Raw genomic sequence first — 23,224 nt, forward strand, 5'->3', positions numbered from 1 at the left:
GTTTTGTATTTATTTCTGCTGACCGAGTCACTCTTACGGTAGTTTTGTCAGCTGCACATCCTCTTTAGCCTGCAGACTGCATGATGGGACACTTTTGCAAATCTGTTTCTGCTTTTAGTCCTCGAAAGCGTGGCTTGTTGCATCATTGACCATGCTGATAGGCCACACTTATGCATTATTAATAAAATCGATATGTCTAACAGCCTTAATTGCTGGTCTATTTGATCATATATTGGCTGAACTTTTGTTGGTATCAGTTTAAAATTTTAAAAAGGGAGGATGTGCTAGCAAGTTACTCACAAAGTGCCCTGTATTCATCAATCAAAGAAATCGCTGGTGTTTCTGACGTCACAAACTACCTTATAACCAATCACGTCACATGTGGGCGGGGCTTTAGCATATCATTAACTATTCTCTGAAGCTGGGAGTCTCAAGAGAAGCAGGTTTTCATGGGATATTCTTCTGTTGATATGAAAAATCATATACGTTTAGCAATATAGCAGGTGAATTATGTCTATGATGTATATTAGATGTTATGATGAATTATATGCCTTTCTCCACTGACGGTCTGTGATGTTTAAAGCGTTTCTAAAGATGCTGAGACTGAGATGGCGAACGGGAACATGGTTTGTGTAACATTAGCAACACATTATTAGCTGTTTGATAGCGTAGTCAAGCTAAAGGCTAATCATATTAATGAGCGTGATGTGTCTGACGTGGTAAAGAGCGACACCATTGAGCAGCGTTTACTACAGTAACTTGAGGAAAGTTGAGCGAGTGGAGCTGTGAGAGTGAGTGGAGGCGGGGCTCATTTGCATATTCATGAGTCCATGTATACTAAATGAGGCAAGGGTGTCGAGTTACAGTCGAGCTGTTTAAAGGCGTTACAGGAAAAAATGTTTAAATATGTAATTTTGGTGATCAAAGATGAGTTTTAAGGGATACAATTACATGATATCGTTGTCAATGTGTCGTTAGCAGCATGAAAAATATATCGTACAGAAAGTGAGTAAAGATCATTGATATTATAATTACTGAAGCTGCCACAACGTGAGGTTCACAAAACTGCGCTCTTGGGAAAACTGCAATGACTCTTTTATGTTTTGGTTATAATGAAAGGATTGGCATTTTGAGTGGTGTTTAGCGAACACTAAACGAGTTAATATTATAACTTTATTATTATAAAAAACATTTTAATTTAGTGTAATTTAAGTGTTTGTACAAATCAGTTAATTTTTACCTTTAATATTATAGTACAACTGACTCCCATAGTTTACAGCATTAGTTAAGAGATTTGTTTTCCCAAATTTGTTTTAGATTTTAGATTTATCGCGAGATTTGTTTTACATTCCAAAATGTGCCATGTATTGTACCTGATATATATCCAAAATAATCAATACTGAACCAAGCCTTTCCAATGTTTTTTTGTGACAATTTATTTATTTAATTTAACTTAGTTTTTTTTATGACAAAAGCAAAATAGTTTTTCAGTTATCACAGCTGTTCTAACACTGGTTATTCAATAAACAGATATTACTGTTACTAAACTCTGGTCAAAAGAAATTGAATTCCAAATTGATCCATATCGTGATGCGTATCATATTGTGACTTCAGTATCGTGATGCGTATCGTATCGTGACTTCAGTATCGTGATGTGTATCGTATCGTGACTTCAGTATCGTGATGTGTATCGTATCGTGACTTCAGTATCGTGATGCGTATCATATCGTGACTTCAGTATCGTGATGCGTAGCGTATCGTGACTTCAGTATCGTGATGTGTATCGTATCGTGACTTCAGTATCGTGATGTGTATCGTATCGTAACTTCAGTATTATGATGCGTATCGTATCGTGACTTCAGTATCGTGATGCGTATCGTATCGTGACTTCAGTATTGCGATGCGTATCGTAACTTCAGTATCGTGATGTGTATCGTATCGTGACTTCAGTATCGTATCGTGACTTCAGTATCGTGATGTGTATCGTATCGGGACTTCAGTATCGTGATGCGTATCATATCGTGACTTCAGTATTGCGATGCGTATCGTATCGTGACTTCAGTATCGCGATGCATATCGTATCGTGACTTCAGTATCGTGATGTGTATCGTATCGTGACTTCAGTATCGTGATGTGTATCGTGACTTCAGTATTGTGATGTGTATCGTATCGTGACTTCAGTATCGTGATGTGTATCGTATCGTGACTTCAGTATCGCGATGTGTATCGTATCGTGACTTCAGTATCGCGATGCGTATCGTGACTTCAGTATCGTATCGTGACTTCAGTATTGCGATGTGTATCGTATCGTGACTTCAGTATCGTGATGCGTATCGTGACTTCAGTATCGTGATGTGTATCGTGACTTCAGTATTGTGATGTGTATCGTATCGTGACTTCAGTATCGTGATGTGTATCGTATTGTGACTTCAGTATCGCGATGTGTATCGTATCGTGACTTCAGTATCGCGATGCGTATCGTGACTTCAGTATCGTGATGTGTATCGTATCGTGACTTCAGTATTGCGATGTGTATCGTATCGTGACTTCAGTATCGTGATGCGTATCGTGACTTCAGTATCGTGATGTGTATCGTATCGTGACTTCAGTATCGCGATGTGTATCGTATCGTGACTTCAGTATCGCGATGCGTATCGTGACTTCAGTATCGTGATGTGTATCATATCGTGACTTCAGTATCGCGATGTGTATCGTATCGTGACTTCAGTATCGCGATGCGTATCGTGACTTCAGTATCGTGATGTGTATCGTATCGTGACTTCAGTATTGCGATGTGTATCGTATCGTGACTTCAGTATCGTGATGCGTATCGTGACTTCAGTATCGTGATGTGTATCGTATCGTGACTTCAGTATCGTGATGTGTATCGTATCGTGACTTCAGTATCGTGATGTGTATCGTGACTTCAGTATTGTGATGTGTATCGTATCGTGACTTCAGTATCGTGATGTGTATCGTATCGTGACTTCAGTATCGCGATGTGTATCGTATCGTGACTTCAGTATCGTGATGCGTATCGTGACTTCAGTATCGTGATGTGTATCGTATCGTGACTTCAGTATCGTGATGCGTATCGTGACTTCAGTATCGTGATGTGTATCGTATCGTGACTTCAGTATCGTGATGTGTATCGTATCGTGACTTCAGTATCGTGATGTGTATCGTGACTTCAGTATTGTGATTTGTATCGTATCGTGACTTCAGTATCGTGATGTGTATCGTGACTTCAGTATCGTGATGTGTATCGTATCGTGACTTCAGTATTGCGATGTGTATCGTATCGTGACTTCAGTATCGTGACGCGTATCGTGACTTCAGTATCGCGATGCGTATCGTATCGTTACTTCAGTATTGTGATGCGTATCGTATCGTTACTTCAGTATCGTGATGCGTATCGTATCGTGATGCGTATCGTATCGTGACTTCAGTATCGTATCGTGACTTCAGTATCGTGATGCGTATCGTATCGTGACTTCAGTATCGTGATGCGTATCGTGACTTCAGTATCGTGATGTGTATCGTATCGTGACTTCAGTATCGTGATGCGCATCGTATCGTGACATTGTTGGTGATACACAGCCCTATTGCATTCACACGCTTAATGGATATGTCTGTGTTTGGGTACAAAGCTCAACGCTGCGAAAACACATTTTAAAGCCAGAACTTTACTTAAATGTTTTCTTGTGTGTTTCTTGTGTGTTTTTCAGAACCCGACATGGCGGAGCCTGGATTTTGCTATGCTGCCGGACCTCTTGGACACGTCTGTGTCGTGTTTTGTGGTGAGAATATGGGGTGGGAGAGAAGAACAGTACCAACTGCTTATTGAGTGGAAGGTCAACCTAGATGGGCTGAGATACACAGGACAGCAGGTGAGAGGTCAAAATACATACATACACACTCACATCTCCTGCTTTCCTTTTTCTATTCTCTACCAAGTAGGGTACAATGAGGCTAAATGTGCTTTTCACCACTCCCAAAAGTGGTTTATTTTGTCTAAAAATCGTATAAATGTATGAGGTGGTGAGGGGGGCTTTTACCCCATAGACACACGGGGCAAAAGACACAAATACTTCAGCTAAAATATTGTTTTGAATTGTTAATACTTGTTCAAAACAATCACTTTAGCAAAGTTTTATTTTGATTAATAAAAAGTCATTTTTGTTCAATAAATATACTGTTATTAAAGGAACACGCCACAATTTAAAAAAAAAATAGGCTCATTTTCTGTCTCCCCTAGAGTCAGAGAGTTTTTGAGCCGTCCCATGAGTGCAGTGGCATAATGATATTACACAGCGCCCACAATGTAACTACAGAAGAGTCAAGTTTTAAATGGGAAAAATATGGAAACTCTTTGGTCATTTTTGAGCGAGATGCTAACGGGCTAATCAGATTCAATGATCTATGCCAGGGGTGTCCAAAGTCCGGCCCGCGGACCAAATGCGGCCCGGGGATGAATTTCAAACGGCCCGCAGCTTGTCTATTAGGCATGTGCCGGTATCAAATTTTCATGTTGCGATTAATTGCTGAAGCTTTTATCACGGTATGCGGTATTATCACGGTATTGAAATTTGTTGTAAAAAAAGTGTTATCATACTATAACAGGTTTAATAACTTTCTTATAACAAAAATAACCAAACATTTAAATACAATAAAGCAATACACACAAATGTATAAAGTAAACAAATATTTAAAACAACAATAAAGTCTCACTAATTAATGCATTAACATCAACAAAGAGCGAATAACTACATTTTTACAGTTATTATTCTTTGATAATGTTAGTTAAAAAAGCAACTGTTAGTGTTAGCTCAGGTCCATTAAATAATACAGTTACGACTTTTGATATTAATAATGTGTTATTAAATGCTGAAATTTACATTTAACTAAGATTAATACATATTTTAGAAGTATTTTTCATTGTCAGTTTGTTAATGAATGAACTAATGTTAAATAATGGAGCCTTATTGTAAAGTGTGTGTGACTGAATAACAATCAGAACACATTCAAACAATATCTAGGGCATGTAATTTAGTCCAGGTTAAAATATAAAATGTTTAAGTTTGAAAATGAATAGCCTTAAGTCTTTAAGTATCAAGTTGGTCGTGTGATGAGCACCGTGGCGAATACAGAAAACTTTTTGTTTATGAGGGTTACCGGGGAAACGGCTGCATTTCTGCTGTTCCGTCAGCGCCCTCTGCTGTCAGAAAGTGAATGTGCACTTCAGCGCGTCTCCTTCACGCGTTCCGCCATGTGCTCTGTTCATGCACGTTGGGTTTTGTTTACATCAGTGCGAGTTCCTCTTTGAAGTATTGTTCATTTTAAACGGTTGATGGGTAAAGTATTCTTAAAATGCATTCTAAAAATCTGAATAATATGTAAGAAATAATTATTCACGGTATTTTGAAGTACCCACGGTAACAATATTGTGCATGTTCATTATTGCGGTATATCTTATTACCGTTTACCGGCACATGTCTATTGTCTATTAAAATATATTAAATGTGGCCCGCCTCGGATAATTTACAAATGGTGCAGTTTCACGATGTCAACGCAAGGTGGCAGTTCTAGATTTTAGGCCAACGAAACAGCGCCAAAAGCGGAACGAAACAGCGCTGCTTGTGCTCTGCGCAACTCACGAGCTCAACTCACGAGCTCTGACTGTTTACCTGTTGAGTGTCTCGATCACGCGCCCACTAAACAGCCCATGAGTGTTCGAGTTCGGAGCAGAGGTCTCCGGTACGAGCTGCGAATCTCTCTGTGATTTAATTGAATTTAAATCCAGTTAAACAGCGCTGACTTAATCAACAACACTAATCAGTGCAAATCAGCTGAGCCGATTCAGTTAAAATACTTTTCAAACAACAATTCCACAACATTTATCATGGGTTTACTGTGGTAACACTAACTGTAGCCGTGGTAATTTGTCAGAAATGTAGGTTAATATCTAATTTTATTTACTTTGTAATGTAGACATGTATTAAATGAGTAATAAAAGCCAAATTGCAGACTATTTTTGTCATAAACTTGCAGTTTTGTGCTTTTGTATTTATATTTTTATAGACTAAATACCTTAAAGCCATTCTAGATATAGAATTTGCCTTGTGTGCTCTGCAAAAAATGCTGTCATTTAGTATTTTTGTCTGGTTTCTAGTATAAATATATCTAAACATTCTTAAATCAAGATGCATTTACTAGATAAGTTAAATGACATTAGATATGTTTTCTTATTTTCTGGAAAATACATTGAAATTGAAGAGTTTTTGTTTAAAACAAGCAAATATATCTGCCAATGGGGTAAGAAAAATAATGTTTCTGTTTGGAATCTTTTTTCTAATCCATTGGCAAATCATTTAGTTTGTTTCAAGCAAAAACTAAATTCATTTCAATTCATCCCCCAGGAATCAAGAACAAATATGTAATTTTCCTTAGTAAAAACATCTTGATTTAAGAATTTTTTGATATTTGGACTGGAAAAAAGACAGAAATACCAAGTAAGAAAAGCATGTTTTGTAGTGTGGTTTTACCTGTGGTGATCTAAATAGAGCACTTATTAAATATAAATAAGAATAGAGTTCTAACTCAGTAATAATATTTAAATTTCACCCATTAAAACTTTTTGGTTGATGAAAGTTTTACAAATATTGTTAAATATCTATAAATTTCGTGTCCTATCTCAAGCTACTCTACTGTCAGCTCAAGCTTTTGTCAAATCTGTCATGTTTCCAAGAAACAAAACATGTAATATATATATATAGAAAAGGGACCGGCCCCCGGGTATGTCCACAACATCGAATCCGGCCCCCTTTAAAAAAAGTTTGGACACCCCTGATCTATGCTAAGCTATGCTAAAAGTGCTACCGCCAGACCCGGAGATCGGCTGAATGGATTCACAAACGGTCAAACTCAACTGATTAACTCAAGAGGAGACGGAAAATGAGCCTATTTTCCAAAAAAGTGGCGTGTTCCTTTAAAATATGTTAGTATAAAAATATATTTTAAAAATACAGAATTTTTTTTAAAAACAAAAGTAATGTTCTGAAAGCATTGAATGAGATCGTATAATAATTTTATATAGATGAACTGCAATTGATATATTATTATATGATTAATATCACACGATTATCTCTAAGGTGGACACCCAACTTAATATATGATATTTCCCATATGAATCTAACCTAATGTCAATTATCATGTTAATTATTGTGCCTTTTGACTCAACGCCTTTTACATATTCTTCCGTTATTGAAAAACTATTGCTTTAATTCCCTTGATCAAAACTGAAAATCATTATGAAGACCTTTGTCTCAAAATATATTAAAAGACTTTAGCGATTCTCATTTGCTACTTAAATCTACAACATTTTAAAAACATAAGTTAAAATTTCCATGTGCATCTTGAAAAGCAGATGTTTTAGGTGCTGAGGCAAGTTTTTGTGCCATCTGCTGGTTTAGAGGAGAATAAAGTCAAAGTCTCCTTTAGCCTCGTTGAACCCTAATGTTGCTTTCCTTTTATGATCATCAGGGGAAAAAATATGTAAATAATAAGTTGAGTAATGTTCAAGTGCAATATGTTTAAAATCATACAACACTTTTATGTTAAGGTTATGTTGAGTAAATGTAGTAGCAATAATAATATGTATTATTATAATATTACACCGTAAAAAAGATTAGTAGAAAAACAGAAAAGGTATTTTCTAGTATTTTTAAACCCTAAAACACAACACAAAGACCTGTGAGAATCAATATGGAAAATGCTTCTTTTTTTTTTTTACAGATTATGTATTATTATATACACATTTAATATACACTACCGGTCAAAAGTTTTTAGACGTTAAGATTTGTAATGTTTTGAAAGAAGTCTCTTCTGCTCACCAAGGCTTCGTTTATTTGATCCAAAATACAGCAAAAACAGTAATACTGTGAAATATTTTAAATAAATGTGAAATAAATAACTGTTTTCTATTTGAATATGTTTTAAAATGCAATTTTTAAATATAAAAAAACTTATTATTATCAATGTTGAAAACAGTTGTGTATTTTTTTATTATTCAGGATTATTTGATGAATATAAAGTTCAAAAGAACAGCATTTATCTGAAATAATATAGAGCTTTTGCTGTCACGTTTGATCAATTTAATGCATCTTTGCTGAATAAATGTAGTAATTTCTTTAAGTTCTTTCCCAAAAAAAATGATAAAGAATTCTCACCGACCCCAAACTTTTGAACGGTAGTACAAAATCTTTCTATTTCAGATAAATGCTGTTCTTTTGAACTTTATATTTATCAAAGAATCCTAAAGAAATGTTTTACACAACTTTTTTCAACACTGATAATAATCATAAATGTTCTTGAGCATCAAATCCTCATATTAGAATGATTTCTGAAGGATCATGTGACACTGAAGACTTCAGCTTTGATCACAAAAGACATTTTAACATATATTCACATAGAAAACAGTTCTTTTACATTTTAATATTAGGCTACGTCACAATATTAGTTTTTTTGTTGTTGTATTTTTAATCAAATAAATGCAGCCTTGGTGAGCAGAAGAGACTTCTTTTAAAAACATTATAAATCGTTAGTGTATAATGAAATTATATATATAATTCTGGAAATTCTGCTTCAAATTCACATGGACATTCCTCTTTCTTCTCCATCTCCTCTTTCCCCTCAGATTCGCTCCAGAAGTCCGAATGAGATAATTTTTGGGCTGAACGACGGCTACTATGCAGCTGAGTTTGATCAGAAGGTATTGTTGAAACTCTTCAGACTATCAGAGCTCGAGTTCACTTCTGTCTCTCTTCATACGGTAAGAGGAAACTCTTGTGAAGCTCATGGACTGTTTGCTCTTCCACAGGAGAATCCGGACAGGAAGAAGAACAGTTTGCTGCAGGTGGACCAGAGCTCTGTCAGAAACTCCTACAGTGTTTTCTCTTTACTGAGGTGAGACAGACTTCATTTAAAGGGATCATATCATGGAAAAAGCCTTTATCTACATCACCCATAAATCACAATAACTGATCAAATAAGGCTTTGGCCGGACAAAATTTCGTTTTGGCGGCCGCCCAAAAAATGTTCAATGCAGGAAAAACCCTGAATTCAATGCTCCTTCCAGAATTATGATTTTTGAAGTAGATTTTAGGTAACCTTGAGTGGGGAAAATAATAAAATCGTACAAATTTTGAAGCCTAATTACCATATATAATTAGATCAGAAATAAGATCTTTTTTTTTTTACCGATCGGTTTTCCACATGATCGGCCCTGATCGGTCTCATTTCTTACTGATTCTGAAGTGACACACTCACACACACACACACACACACACACACACACACACACACACACACACACACACACACACACACACACACACACACACACACACACACACACACACACACACACACACACACACACACACACACACACACACACACCTCCTCACACACACACACCTCCTCACACACTCGTCTCATTCGCTCCAGTTAAATAGTGCTTGTATTGTGCGTAATTTGACTAATTCCCGCAGGTTTCGAGCTCACACCAAAAGCGCACACACCGCTGATCTATATAAGTGGAAAACACGGACAGAATCCAGTCATAAAAGCTGAGTTTACTGTATAACACGAGATGTCACGGAATTTGTCAAATTTTGGATGAATTAATCAAAAGTACTTCAGTACATTTAAGTCACATGGCGATATGGACTAGTGTCTGTGAATATTAAACCACAAGAAGACTGTGTGTTTCTGTGTGTTTCTGTGTGAATGAATTGTCAAACCTGTCAAAATAAAAGTTTGGTTTAACTTGTGACACAAATATATTTCTATTGTATAGTATTATGTATTTCTTAGTGTAATACTACTACTACTAATAATAACAACAACAGTACAATAATTATTAGAACTTTATTTTTAAAGGAAAAATCACACAATTTTTCTTCCATGTTTTAGTGTCAAAAGTAAGCACTTTGTTTGAAAGGGTTTATTTAATTTTCCATTTGATTTAAAAATAAATTGATGTTTTTTTTGTGTGTGTATTTTACTTTTTCTGGTAATCAAATGAAGGCATACAACATTTAATAGGGCCCTATTATTGTGAACAAATTAATAAATCAAGTTATTTTTTATTAATTCATTTAATTAGACATGTTTTAGATTAAATCATTCAAATGGAATCCAGAAAAATGAAAACGGAATTTGGGGAAAAAAATTACCAATGGGGTGAGAAAAATAATCTTACCTCTATTTGGGACAGAAACAAGAAACAAGATTTCAATCAGAAACAAGATTATTTTTTCCAGAAAACAAGAAAAAATATCTTGTATAATTTTACTTCTCTACACTCTAATGAATAAGGGTTTAACAGCTCTCCGCAGGGTTAAAGATAACCCAAGTTGGGTTGAAAATGGACTAAACCCAGCAATTGGGTTGTTTTAACCCAGCGGTTGGGTTAAATGTTTGCTTAAAACAACCCAATTGCTGGATTTAGTCCATTTTCAACCCAACTTGGGTTATTTTTAACCCAGTATTTTTTTTAGAGTGTAGTAAATGCATCTTAATCTAAGATGTTTAGACTGGAAACAAGACAAAAATACTAAATAAGAAAAGCTTTATTTTGCAGTGTAATATCGACACATCGCTGTCTATTACGAAAAGAACTGGAATTTCGTTCCCACAGGAATAGCATTTGCTCTTAAAGGGATAGTTCACTACGATCCCATGATTTACTCGCCCTCAAGTCATCCTTGCTGTATCTTCTTCTTTCAGACGAACACAATCAGAGTTATATTAAAAAATGTCCTGGCTCTTCCAAGCTTTATAATGGCAGGCCCAAAATTTGAAGCCCAAAAAAGTGCATCCATCCATCATTATAAAGCTGGGAAGAGCCATCTCAGATTGTATTCGTCTGGAAGAAGAATATCATATACGGGGTCATTTTCATTTTTGGTTGAACTATCCCTTTAACACATGTTTGAAAGAATAGTATTCCCTTCCCATCCTCCAGGAAAGTTCCTTCCCGTGTCCGCCAGATAGCGCTCTGTGTTCTTCTTCTTCTTCTTCACATTGGCCCCCTGCTGCAGGGTGGCGTCTCGTTCTCCAGCCAAAGATGACTGATGTTTTTGCAGTCTTGGATAACCGTAATCCTTGGATAAAAGAGCTGATGGATGAGGAGGGCAGGAAATCAAGGAAGAAAAATTAGTCCACCTTGTCATGGTATTGGCAGACCTCTCCAAACCCGGAGAAGCCGAAAGCTGGCTCGATGCTCTGCTGTTGCGTTATTGCAACACTAGATGGCAACAGCTCTCCGCTAATGCTCGTGTGTTTGGGAATGTAACACAACCTGAGAGAAAGGAGGCGCTTAAATAACTGTCACACACTTCCCCTATTCAGATTTATCTGAACTATTACAACATCAAAATTGCATCTATCTAAAGAGTGATCTCACAGATGTTGTGAAGAAGCACACAAGCGGCCGTTTTCCTGACCCTCAGTGGCCGTGTGTGTGTGTGTGTGTGTGTGTGTGGCAGTTCCTGCTGGAGGAGCTGTTCTCCACGTGTGGCGGTGTGTGTGAGTCTCCTGGTAGTCTTGATTAGGAGTGTGTGCAGGATCTTGGCTCTGGCCTGAGGTGGGTCCTTGTCTTGGCCGAAGTCTCACGCATTGATGCATATTTGTGTCCACACGCCGACTGACAGAAACATGCATTACTGCATTACTGCATTACTCCAGCTGCTTTAGTAACGATATGGACTTCAGATGCTTGAATGTGAACGTTTGAGGAGATCTGTGCAGAAAATGAACAATGGATGAAAAAAATGATGCTTCGTGCCAAGAGATGGAAATTACACATCATTTAACAATTTCAAATCCAATACCTTAATTATTTTAGTACTTTAAAGATAGATAGATAGATAGATAGATAGATAGATAGCTGAATAGATAGAAGGAGAGGTAGACGGAGAGGTAGAAGGAGAGGTAGACGGAGAGGTAGACGGAGAGCTAGACGGAGAGCTAGACGGAGAGCTAGACGGAGAGCTAGACGGAGAGCTAGACGGAGAGCTAGACGGAGAGCTAGACGGAGAGCTAGACGGAGAGCTAGACGGAGAGCTAGACGGAGAGCTAGACGGAGAGCTAGACGGAGAGCTAGACGGAGAGGTAGACGGAGAGGTAGACGGAGAGGTAGACGGAGAGGTAGACGGAGAGGTAGACGGAGAGGTAGACGGAGATGTAGACGGAGATGTAGACGGAGATGTAGACGGAGAGATAAATGGATGGATAGAGAGATAGATAGATTGATGGATGGATAGACGGATGGATAGACGGAGAGATAGACGGATGGATAGACGGAGAAATAGATGGAGAGATAAATGGATGGATAGATGGAGAGATGGATGGATTGATGGATGGATAGATGGAGAGATAAATGGATGGAGAGATAGCTGGAGAGATAGCTGGAGAGATAGCTGGAGAGATAGCTGGAGAGAGAGATAGCTGGATTGAGAGATAGCTGGATTGAGAGATAGATGGATTGAGAGATAGATGGATTGAGAGATAGATGGATTGAGAGATAGATGGATTGAGAGATAGATGGACGGATAGATGGACGGATAGCTGGAGAGATAGCTGGAGAGATAGCTGGAGAGATAGCTGGAGAGATAGATGGAGAGATAGATGGAGAGATAGATGGAGAGATAGATGGAGAGATAGATGGAGAGATAGATGGAGAGATAGATGGAGAGATAGATGGAGAGATAGATGGAGAGATAGATGGAGAGATAGATGGAGAGATAGATGGAGAGATAGATGGAGAGATAGATGGAGAGATAGATGGAGAGATAGATGGAGAGATAAATGGATTGAGAGATAGATGGACGGATAGCTGGAGAGATAAATGGACTGATTGAGAGATAAATGGACGGAGAGATGGATGGAGAGATGGATGGAGAGATGGATGGAGAGATGGATGGAGAGATGGATGGAGAGATGGATGGAGAGATGGATGGAGAGATGGATGGAGAGATGGATGGAGAGATGGATGGAGAGATGGATGGAGAGATGGATGGAGAGATGGATGGAGAGCTAGACGGAGAGGTAGACGGAGAGGTAGACGGAGAGGTAGACGGAGAGGTAGACGGAGAGCTAGACGGAGAGGTAGACGGAGAGCTAGACGGAGAGCTAGACGGAGAGGTAGACGGAGAGGTAGACGGAGAGGTAGACGGAGAGGTAGACGGAGAGGTAGACGGAGAGCTAGACGGAGAGCTAGACGGAGAGCTAGACGGAGAGCTAGACGGAGAGGTAGACGGAGAGGTAGACGGAGAGGTAGACGGAGAGCTAGACGGAGAGGTAGACGGAGAGGTAGACGGAGAGCTAGACGGAGAGGTAGACGGAGAGGTAGACGGAGAGGTAGACGGAGAGGTAGACGGAGAGGTAGACGGAGAGCTAGACGGAGAGCTAGACGGAGAGCTAGACGGAGAGCTAGACGGATGGATAGATGGAGAGATAAATGGACTGATTGAGAGATAAATGGACTGATTGAGAGATAAATGGATGGAGAGATGGATGGAGAGATGGATGGAGAGATGGATGGAGAGCTAGACGGAGAGGTAGACGGAGAGGTAGACGGAGAGGTAGACAGAGAGCTAGACGGAGAGCTAGACGGAGAGCTAGACGGAGAGCTAGACGGAGAGCTAGACGGAGAGGTAGACGGAGAGCTAGACGGAGAGGTAGACGGAGAGCTAGACGGAGAGCTAGACGGAGAGCTAGACGGAGAGCTAGACGGAGAGCTAGACGGAGAGGTAGACGGAGAGCTAGACGGAGAGCTAGACGGAGAGCTAGACGGAGAGCTAGACGGATGGATAGATGGAGAGATAAATGGACTGATTGAGAGATAAATGGATGGAGAGATGGATGGAGAGATGGATGGAGAGATGGATGGAGAGATGGATGGAGAGATGGATGGAGAGATGGATGGAGAGATGGATGGAGAGATGGATGGAGAGATGGATGGAGAGATGGATGGAGAGATGGATGGAGAGGTAGACGGAGAGGTAGACGGAGAGGTAGACGGAGAGGTAGACGGAGAGCTAGACGGAGAGCTAGACAGAGAGCTAGACGGAGAGCTAGACGGAGAGCTAGACGGAGAGCTAGACGGAGAGGTAGACGGAGAGATAGACGGATGGATAGACGGAGAAATAGATGGAGAGATAAATGGATGGATAGATGGAGAGATGGATGGATTGATGGATGGATTGATGGATGGATAGATGGAGAGATAAATGGATGGAGAGATAGCTGGAGAGATAGCTGGAGAGATAGCTGGAGAGATAGCTGGAGAGATAGCTGGAGAGATAGCTGGAGAGATAGCTGGAGAGATAGATGGATTGAGAGATAGATGGATTGAGAGATAGATGGATTGAGAGATAGATGGATTGAGAGATAGATGGATTGAGAGATAGATGGACGGATAGATGGAGAGATAGCTGGAGAGATAGCTGGAGAGATAGCTGGAGAGATAGCTGGAGAGATAGCTGGAGAGATAGCTGGAGAGATAGCTGGAGAGATAGCTGGAGAGATAGATGGATTGAGAGATAGATGGATTGAGAGATAGATGGATTGAGAGATAGATGGATTGAGAGATAGATGGATTGAGAGATAGATGGATTGAGAGATAGATGGATTGAGAGATAGATGGACGGATAGCTGGAGAGATAGCTGGAGAGATAGATGGATTGAGAGATAGATGGATTGAGAGATAGATGGATTGAGAGATAGATGGATTGAGAGATAGATGGATTGAGAGATAGATGGATTGAGAGATAGATGGATTGAGAGATAGATGGATTGAGAGATAGATGGACGGATAGCTGGAGAGATAGCTGGAGAGATAGCTGGAGAGATAGCTGGAGAGATAGCTGGAGAGATAGCTGGAGAGATAGCTGGAGAGATAGCTGGAGAGATAGCTGGAGAGATAGCTGGATGGAGAGATGGATGGAGAGATGGATGGAGAGATGGATGGAGTGGAGAGATGGATGGAGAGATGGATGGAGAGATGGATGGAGAGATGGATGGATTGATTGATGGATGGAGAGATGGATGGATTGATTGATGGATGGAGAGATGAAAAGATAGATAGATGGATGATGATAGAGAGATGGATGGAGAGATAGATGGATGGATGGGTGATGATAGAGAGATAGATGGATGGATGGGTGATGATAGAGAGATGGATGGATGGATGGATGGATGGATGGAGAGATAGATGGATGGATGGGTGATAGAGAGATAGATGGATGGATGGATGGATGGATGGAGAGATGGATGGATGGATGGGTGATGATAGAGAGATGGATGGATGGATGGATGGATGGATGGAGAGATAGATGGATGGATGGATGATGATTGAGAGATAGATGGATGGATGGATGGATGGATGGATGGAGAGATAGATGGATGGATGGATGGATGGATGGATGGAGAGATAGATGGATGGATGGATGGATGGATGGATGGAGAGATCGATGGAGGGATGGGTGATGATCGAGAGATAGATGGATGGATGGATGATGATCGAGAGATAGATGGATGGATGGATGATGATCGAGAGATAGATGGATGGATGGATGATGATCGAGAGATAGATAGATAGATAGATAGATAGATAGATAGATAGATAGATAGATAGATAGATAGATAGATAGATAGATAGATAGATAGATAGATAGATAGATAGATAGATAGATAGATAGATAGATAGATAGATAGATGAATGGATGATGATCGAGAGATAGATAGATAGATAGATAGATGGATGGATGGAGAGATCACTTAACCCTCAGAGCCCGACGGCATCGCCCACGACGTCACACGGCACCTCCGATAAATATTTATATTATTTCATGAAACTTTTATCGATTTTCTTACCGTTTTTTCCAGCAGAAAGCTAACGAGCTAGCCATCACGGGGGTGTCTTTGGTGTCTTTGTAGCCTTTACAGAAGGTTTTCTATCCAGCCTGGAACATGTGCATCTTTTTGGAGTTGTTCAGCAATAAATCAAAACGCTTACATCCAAGATATATCCACTTGATGTCCATAATTTATCAATTTTCGGTCATTTTTGCCGCTAGCGCGATGCTAGCTGCCATTTTGGATGAGGGTTTGACCAATGACAGGCTGATCCGTCATCCACGTTGGTGTGCGTCATTACGCATGAACCACAGCTCTATTATTGTTGATAGAGAGACGCACGGCTAGTGTTGAGGAGAGAGAGAGAGAGACGCGCTGCAGTTTTGAGTAGTTTTGTGGAGAAAGTTTGAGGAGAAAGTTTGTGGAGAAGTTCCTGATAGGAACTGTTTTGAGGCTTGGCACCAGTAAATATCCAAAATCCAAAGAGGCCAAAAGCGCCTGGACTTTTTTTGGAAAAATGTAAATAGTTTTGGTTCTGTATAAGTTATCATGTTTATTCCTGAGTTCCAGGACTCCAAACTTGAACAAACTGTTTTCCAGAGGAAATATGCTTAGCTTTTATTTATTTGTGTGTGTTTTCAATAAATATTTGAGTGATTCAATTTCCGTTTTATGTTTTCATTTGTCTTTATGGTCCCATAACTTATTTTACATTCAGGTGACATCAATGCAACACAAATATACTGACAGTGCAACTTGTCTTGAAAAAAAAGAGGTGTGTCAATTGTCTGTGCACAACAGGGTTGATGTTTTACAAGCTTTTTTAGTAAATAACACCAGGCGGAAAATTAATTGTAAAAATACCCTTAGGTCTTAAAGGGTTAAAATTCATTTAAAAAGAATTTCGCTTAAAATGATTCGCTTAAAAGAACCGGTTCATATGAGTCATCATGAATATTTGATTCCCTTAGAAGACCAGATTGAGGAGAGTCGTTCGTTTGGGAATCATATGGTTTTGATTCACTCAACATAAGAATCGTTTGTTCGGGAATCATATGGTTTTGATTCACTCATCAGAAGAGTTGTTTGGTTTGGGAATCATATGGTTTTGATTCACTCATCATAAGAGTTGTTTGGTTTGGGTCTCAGACTGCATTGGCTGTGCTTGATCCGGGATGAATGGGCGGATGGCGGCGGTGTTATCAGCACTGAGGAAACATTTGATTTGATTGACAGCGGCGTGTTGTCAGCGATTAACTCAACCTGACGGAGAGGAACGAGGAAAAACAAGAAATCGGAGTAGTTATTCTTCTAATAAAACGAATCATTAATCAAAAGAGGAGCGTTTCCTCTGCATGTGCGATTTATGCTGCTCTCGGGCTGCTCTCTCACTATAACGGGAACAAAAAAACAGTGTGTTTTCTTTTGCATTTGTTTTATGATGGTGTGTTAGTGGGCCAAAGTAGCTTTTTGTCTTCGGAGAAGGTGTTTGCAGTGGTTCTCTGGTTCCTTCCCGTGCTTTCTCACACAGGAAATGTTCTCAGCGAGGCTTAGGCAAGCCAAAGGAAATTCCTGCTCGCGTATGAATTCAACTTTTTATCTCCCATCACCCCTCACTGCTGCTTCACACTGGGGATATTCAACACTTGCTCTTTCAGTGCAGAGAACTGTCACACCGTTTCTTTCTTACAACTAAATCTAGTGTTTTACTTCCACTTTTTTCTGGGTTTCCGCGGGGTCTTAAAAAGTCTAAAATCGAAATTTTAGGCCTTAAAAAGTCTTAAATTGGCTGAAGTATTCTGTTCTAGGTCTTAAATAATTTTAAACAAGTCCATGTAACGCTACATCTAATGCTCATTGAAATCCTGCCGCACTTTACAATGTTCAAATAATCTAGATATAATTTGCTTTAATATGACCGCAAATGAGACCAACACGCAGCTTATATTGCAGCCAATCAGCTTTCGTGTTATTTCGTCTCTTTCAGATTGTACCACAGACACATAAAACGGATTTTATTCTTCGGCTAATAATCCTCCAGTTTTTTTGTGTTTGTGTGGTTACTAAATATAATGAAAAATCAACATGCGTTTTTTTTTTTAGATTATTTGAAAACCAAAATAAACAATATTTATGTTTTTTTTTATTTATTATATTGTCATGTGTAGCTATTGTGCATCTAACATAATATATAATATGGTAAATGTGGTGTCCTAATTATGAAAAAAATGCAAATTTCTAGAAATTACCACCACAAAATCAGCAATTTTGATCTCAAAAGTCACCAAAAGAAAATTCTGGAAATCCTGGTGGGATTGAGCTATGAGGAAATGCAAGTTTATCGATTTGTTCAATTTGAATACATTTATTTACTTTGCAAGTAAATGTGTGTCTGCATTTCCTTTTATAGGTCTTAAATTTCATTCATAATGGTCTCAAAAAGGTCTCAAAAAGTCTTAAAGGGTTAGTTCACCCAAAAATGAAAATTCTGTCATTAATTACTTACCCTCATGTCGTTGGACACCCGTCAGACCTCCGTTCATCTTCAGACACAAATGAAGATATTTTAGTGTAAATCTGATGGCTCTGAAAGGCCTCCATTGGCTCAATGCACTTTACACTCTCAAGACCCTTAAAAGACACTAAAGACGTCGTTACAAAGTCCATCTCACTACAGTGGCTCTACAATAACTTTATGAAGTGACGAGAATAGTTTTTGTGCGCAAAAAAACCCTAAATAACGATTTATATAGTGATGATGATTTCCAAACACGGCATCATGAAGCTTCGAAGCGTTATGAATCAGTGAGTCGATTCAGCGGTTCAGGGCGTTATGAATCAGTGAGTCGATTCAGCGGTTCAGGGCGTTATGAATCAGTGAGTCGATTCAGCGGTTCAGGGCGTTATGAATCAGTGAGTCGATTCAGCGGTTCAGGGCGTTATGAATCAGTGAGTTGAATCATGATTCGGATCGTGTGTCAAACCGCCAAACTGCTGAAATTTGGCGATCCAAACCGCTGAATCGACTCACTGATTCATAACGCTTCGAAGCTTCATGATGCCGTGTTTTGAAATCGTCATCACTATGTAAGTCGTTATTTAGGGTTTTTTTGCGCACAAAAACTATTCTCGCCGATTCATAAAGTTATTGTAGAGCCACTGCAGTGAGATGGACTTTGTAACGACGTCTTTAGTGTCTTTTAAGGGTCTTGAGAGTGTAAAGTGCATTGAGCCAATGGAGGCCTTTCAGAGCATCAGATTTACACTAAAATATCTTCATTTGTGTCTGAAGATGAACGGAGGTCTGACGGGTGTCCAACGACATGAGGGTGAGGAATTAATGACAGAATTTTCATTTTTGGGTGAACTAACCCTTTAATTTGACTTGGTGGAATCTGCAGAAACCCTGTTTTTGGACGTTCTTCCGTCTTAAAGTAATGGTTCTCCTCAGAATTGAAGTGCAACATTTTGGGTGAACTATTCCTTCTTTTTAAAGATTTACATCATCATCTCCCATCACTAGAGTAGCAAGAATGGCGGTGTTGTACGGCAAAGTTCATGGAGTAGACCATGACCCTGTGGTTGCCGCGGCGATAAGCCTTTCCTGCTTTTAGCGCCTTTCAAGAGGTCGAGGGGTCGTGGCTCTGGACCGGATTATGGGGTACGGCTTTAACAGCTGGGTTCACGCTAGCTCCCCAAAACCCCAAAGCAACAGCCTCGAGGAGCGGGAACGCCTGCCATGCCTCACGGAAAAACAAACTCCCCTTAATCTCCGCAGCGGCGGCTGAAACGGACGCTGTGTTTGGCTCTCGCTGGGCTTTGTGGGAGGCTGTGGGAATAATAGTGTGGGGAAGGATATTGGAGAAGCTTATAGAGAAGCTTTAATAAAGGGATGAAGTGCATCTCTCCATCACCTTCTACAAGCCCTGCACACACTCATGCTCTTTTCCTCAGCCTAGTGATTTTTTTGTTGTTGAAGGAAATTAATACTTTTATTCAGCGAGGACATTTTCAATTGATCAAAATAAATGCAGTTTTTTTAATTTTGTATTTGTCAAAGAATCCTGAAAAAAAAAAATCATGCTTTCCACAAAAATATGTTATATTACATTACATTACATTACATTATATCATATTATATTAATTATATTATATTATATTAAATATTATATCAAATTATATTATATTATATTCATTATATTATATTAAATATTATATCAAATATTATATAATATTATATTTATCATATATTATATATTATATTATAATATAATATATAATATATGATAAATATAATATATTATATATTTTATTAAATTAAATATGCTATCATATTATATTTATCATATATTATCATATATTATATTAATTATATTATATTATATTACATTATATTTTATATTATATTCTATTATACTATATTTTATTATATTAATTATATTATATTAATTATATTATATTAATTATATTATATTAATTATATTATAGTCTTTCTGAGCATTGTGTGTGTGTGTCATAGAAGAGAACACACTGACTGTGAATGTCCTGACTATGACACACACACACACACACACACACACACACCGCTCAGAAAGACAGAAGAGAACGCGCTGACTGTGAATGTCCTGGCTATGACACACACACACACACACACACACACACACACACACACACACACACACACACACACACACACACACACACACACACACTAAGGCTGGGCAATTTTATCGATTCTGCGATATAAATCGATATTTTTTCTCCCAAGAAAGTATCGATTTTTAAGCCGCGAGTATCGATACATAAGTCCCATTCAAATCCCCGTGTTTACCCCCATTTGCGTTGCAGGAAGAGCGATTTGGTCAGCCAGCCGCTAGTGTTGCTGTAGAGCAAGTTACCCGTACTACTAACTTTACACAGACACCGACGTCTACCTCTTCTTGTTTACGGAGTCAGAGCGAGGAGATTCAAAAAAATGGCAGTGAATATAAATCCAGCGCCTTCATGCTTAAAATCAGAGCACTTTGGGTTTAAAAAGAAGAAGGAAAGCGACGACTTAGACTCAGGGGTTAACAACATGAGTCGCCCGCAAGGACCACACGAGTTGCCCGCGGGTCTGTTCTAAAAATAGCTCACCATAGCGTTCAGTCGCTTCCGTGTTAATTTAAGCGCAGGGCTCCAGACTGAAGCCGAATATATACTAGTGTCTGTAAATAATAAACTGCAAAATTACTCCTGCATGTTCTGCGTCTGTGTGGATGACGGGCGCCGCGCGCGCACTCGCTCTTGTAGTCTCTGCCGACACGAACGCATAAACTGTCACTTCATGAGAATTTACCGTTTCATTTGAGAAAACTGGGTGCGTCTCATTCAGCTCCTGGTTCAGTAGTCAGGGCACTGATCAGGACACAAGTCAATGGGCTGATCCCTGACTGAACTAGGGAGCTGAATGAGAATGAGACGCGCACCCACTGTCATATCATCATGAACACAGACACTGGTAATCACGGCAACCCGTCAAAATAAAAGTTTGGTTTAACGGGAAGAGATTGACTACAGATTGTAGCCTACAGTAAATTTAGCTACGTCTCCATGTAATAATAATACGTCTCTACTAATAATAATAATTATGAAATAAATAATACTAATCATTTAATTATTAATGGTTGCTTATTTTTCACTTGATCTTTCATTTATAACCAATGTTTACTTTTAAACAGCACACAGCCTTTACATGTTTATGTATTATTTACTTTATGATTATCATATATAATAAATGTAATTTTTTTTTAAAAAGTGGTATTGTACCGACTACTGGAACTACTACTATACTCTTTCAGGTGTAAAACAGTTTGGATAGTTGTTAATATGAGAATTGTGATGCATTATTTAAGAGTTTTAAGTATTATATAACAAGAGTAGCTCTCTTTGACTTTCTTTTTTAAAAAAGTAGCTCTCAAATGAAAAAAGGTTGGAGACCCTTGACTTAGACAAAGCATCGCGGTTGGTTTGCAAGCTGTGTGACACAAACGTGAAATACTCTGGAAATACTACCAAATGTCAGTGTCAAGCTAAAAAAGCTGTCAAAGAAACTGTTCAGAACAGGCCACTTGCTGCAATTTTTTAAAACTCCATTGTTAATTGCAATACTGCATTTTATTTACTTTTCAAAGGCTTGTAAGCTACAGTTTGCACTGTTTCAATAAATGGAACTAATTTTCTCAACACATCTTTGATTCATTTTGTCCAGCATTTGCAAGCTGTAGACTCTCTGTCCAGTCAGAGGCATATATTGTGTAATTGATGATTTTAGTTTTCAGTTCAGTTAATTCAATCCAAGTAAATGAAACACTCACAAGATGTCACCAAAATCACTCTGTCCCCTTTAAATCTTTCAGAAAATGATGTAAGTGTATCGAATTATATCGAATCGTATCGTTGGCTGAGTATCGTGATATATATCGTACCGTGAGCTGAATATCGTGTATCGTATCGTATCGTGAGATTAGTGTATCGCTACAGCCCTAACACACACACACACACACACACAGAAAGACAGAAGAGAACGCACTCACTGGGAATGTCCTGACTATGACACACACACACAGACACACACACACACACGACACTCAGAAAGACAGAAGAGAACACACTGACTGTGAATGTCCTGACTGTCTTTCTGAGCGTCGTGTGTGTGTCATAGTCAGGACATTCACAGTCAGTGTGTTCTCTTCTGTCTTGTCGCACTTGAATAGTTTAAAAGCATTTGCATGAGTAAGAGTGTCAATCTGGGTTCATTCAGGGTTCCACGTGTGATTACTTGTATGTGTGCTTAATGTGTTTCACCGTCTGTTTGGTTGGACGACTGTAATGTTTTAATACAAATTTATGTTGCACTCATCATGAAGCGCAGTCCCGAAGCTGTTATAATCGCTCTCTCTGCGGATTGGCTGCTGAATGCACTGACAGACAGTGATGTAAGGGTCAGGCGAACTTGAATGCCTCCGTGCCGTGAGCCGGAGGGCCTGAAAACAGCAGATCTGCAGCTTACATGATCTAAGCCGCAGATCTAACTCTACAGCTGGATTTGTCGGGAAGAATTTTTCCTTTTGTTCCAGTTACAGAATACATGTAAGCTTTTTGGCTCACACTAAGGAGCTGGGCTAGGTGATTTGAGTAATCAGCATGGTAGTGATTCTTCACAGCAGGACTTTTCTGAAAATAGGCACTTTCCAATAAAAAATAGGTTTTAAACAGTAACTTTGGTAGCGGTGGAAAGGTTGAGCTTAACTAATAGTTA

The 23,224-nt window shown here is 38.9% G+C and overlaps 1 protein-coding gene across 1 annotated transcript in view; it reads left to right on the top strand.

Annotated features, from left to right (window-relative positions):
• Window positions 1-23,224, top strand: part of uvrag (UV radiation resistance associated gene) — a 240,914-nt gene that overhangs the window by 28,963 nt on the left and 188,727 nt on the right. The window contains exons 4-6 of the mRNA XM_079804580.1: window positions 3,729-3,890; window positions 8,696-8,770; window positions 8,879-8,964. Of these exons, the coding sequence (XP_079660706.1) occupies window positions 3,729-3,890; window positions 8,696-8,770; window positions 8,879-8,964 (323 nt within the window). The remainder of the gene's footprint in view (window positions 1-3,728; window positions 3,891-8,695; window positions 8,771-8,878; window positions 8,965-23,224) is intronic.

The sequence above is a fragment of the Gobio gobio genome (assembly GCF_949357685.1).
Source record: "Gobio gobio genome assembly, chromosome: 22".
Taxonomy (NCBI): domain Eukaryota; kingdom Metazoa; phylum Chordata; class Actinopteri; order Cypriniformes; family Gobionidae; genus Gobio; species Gobio gobio.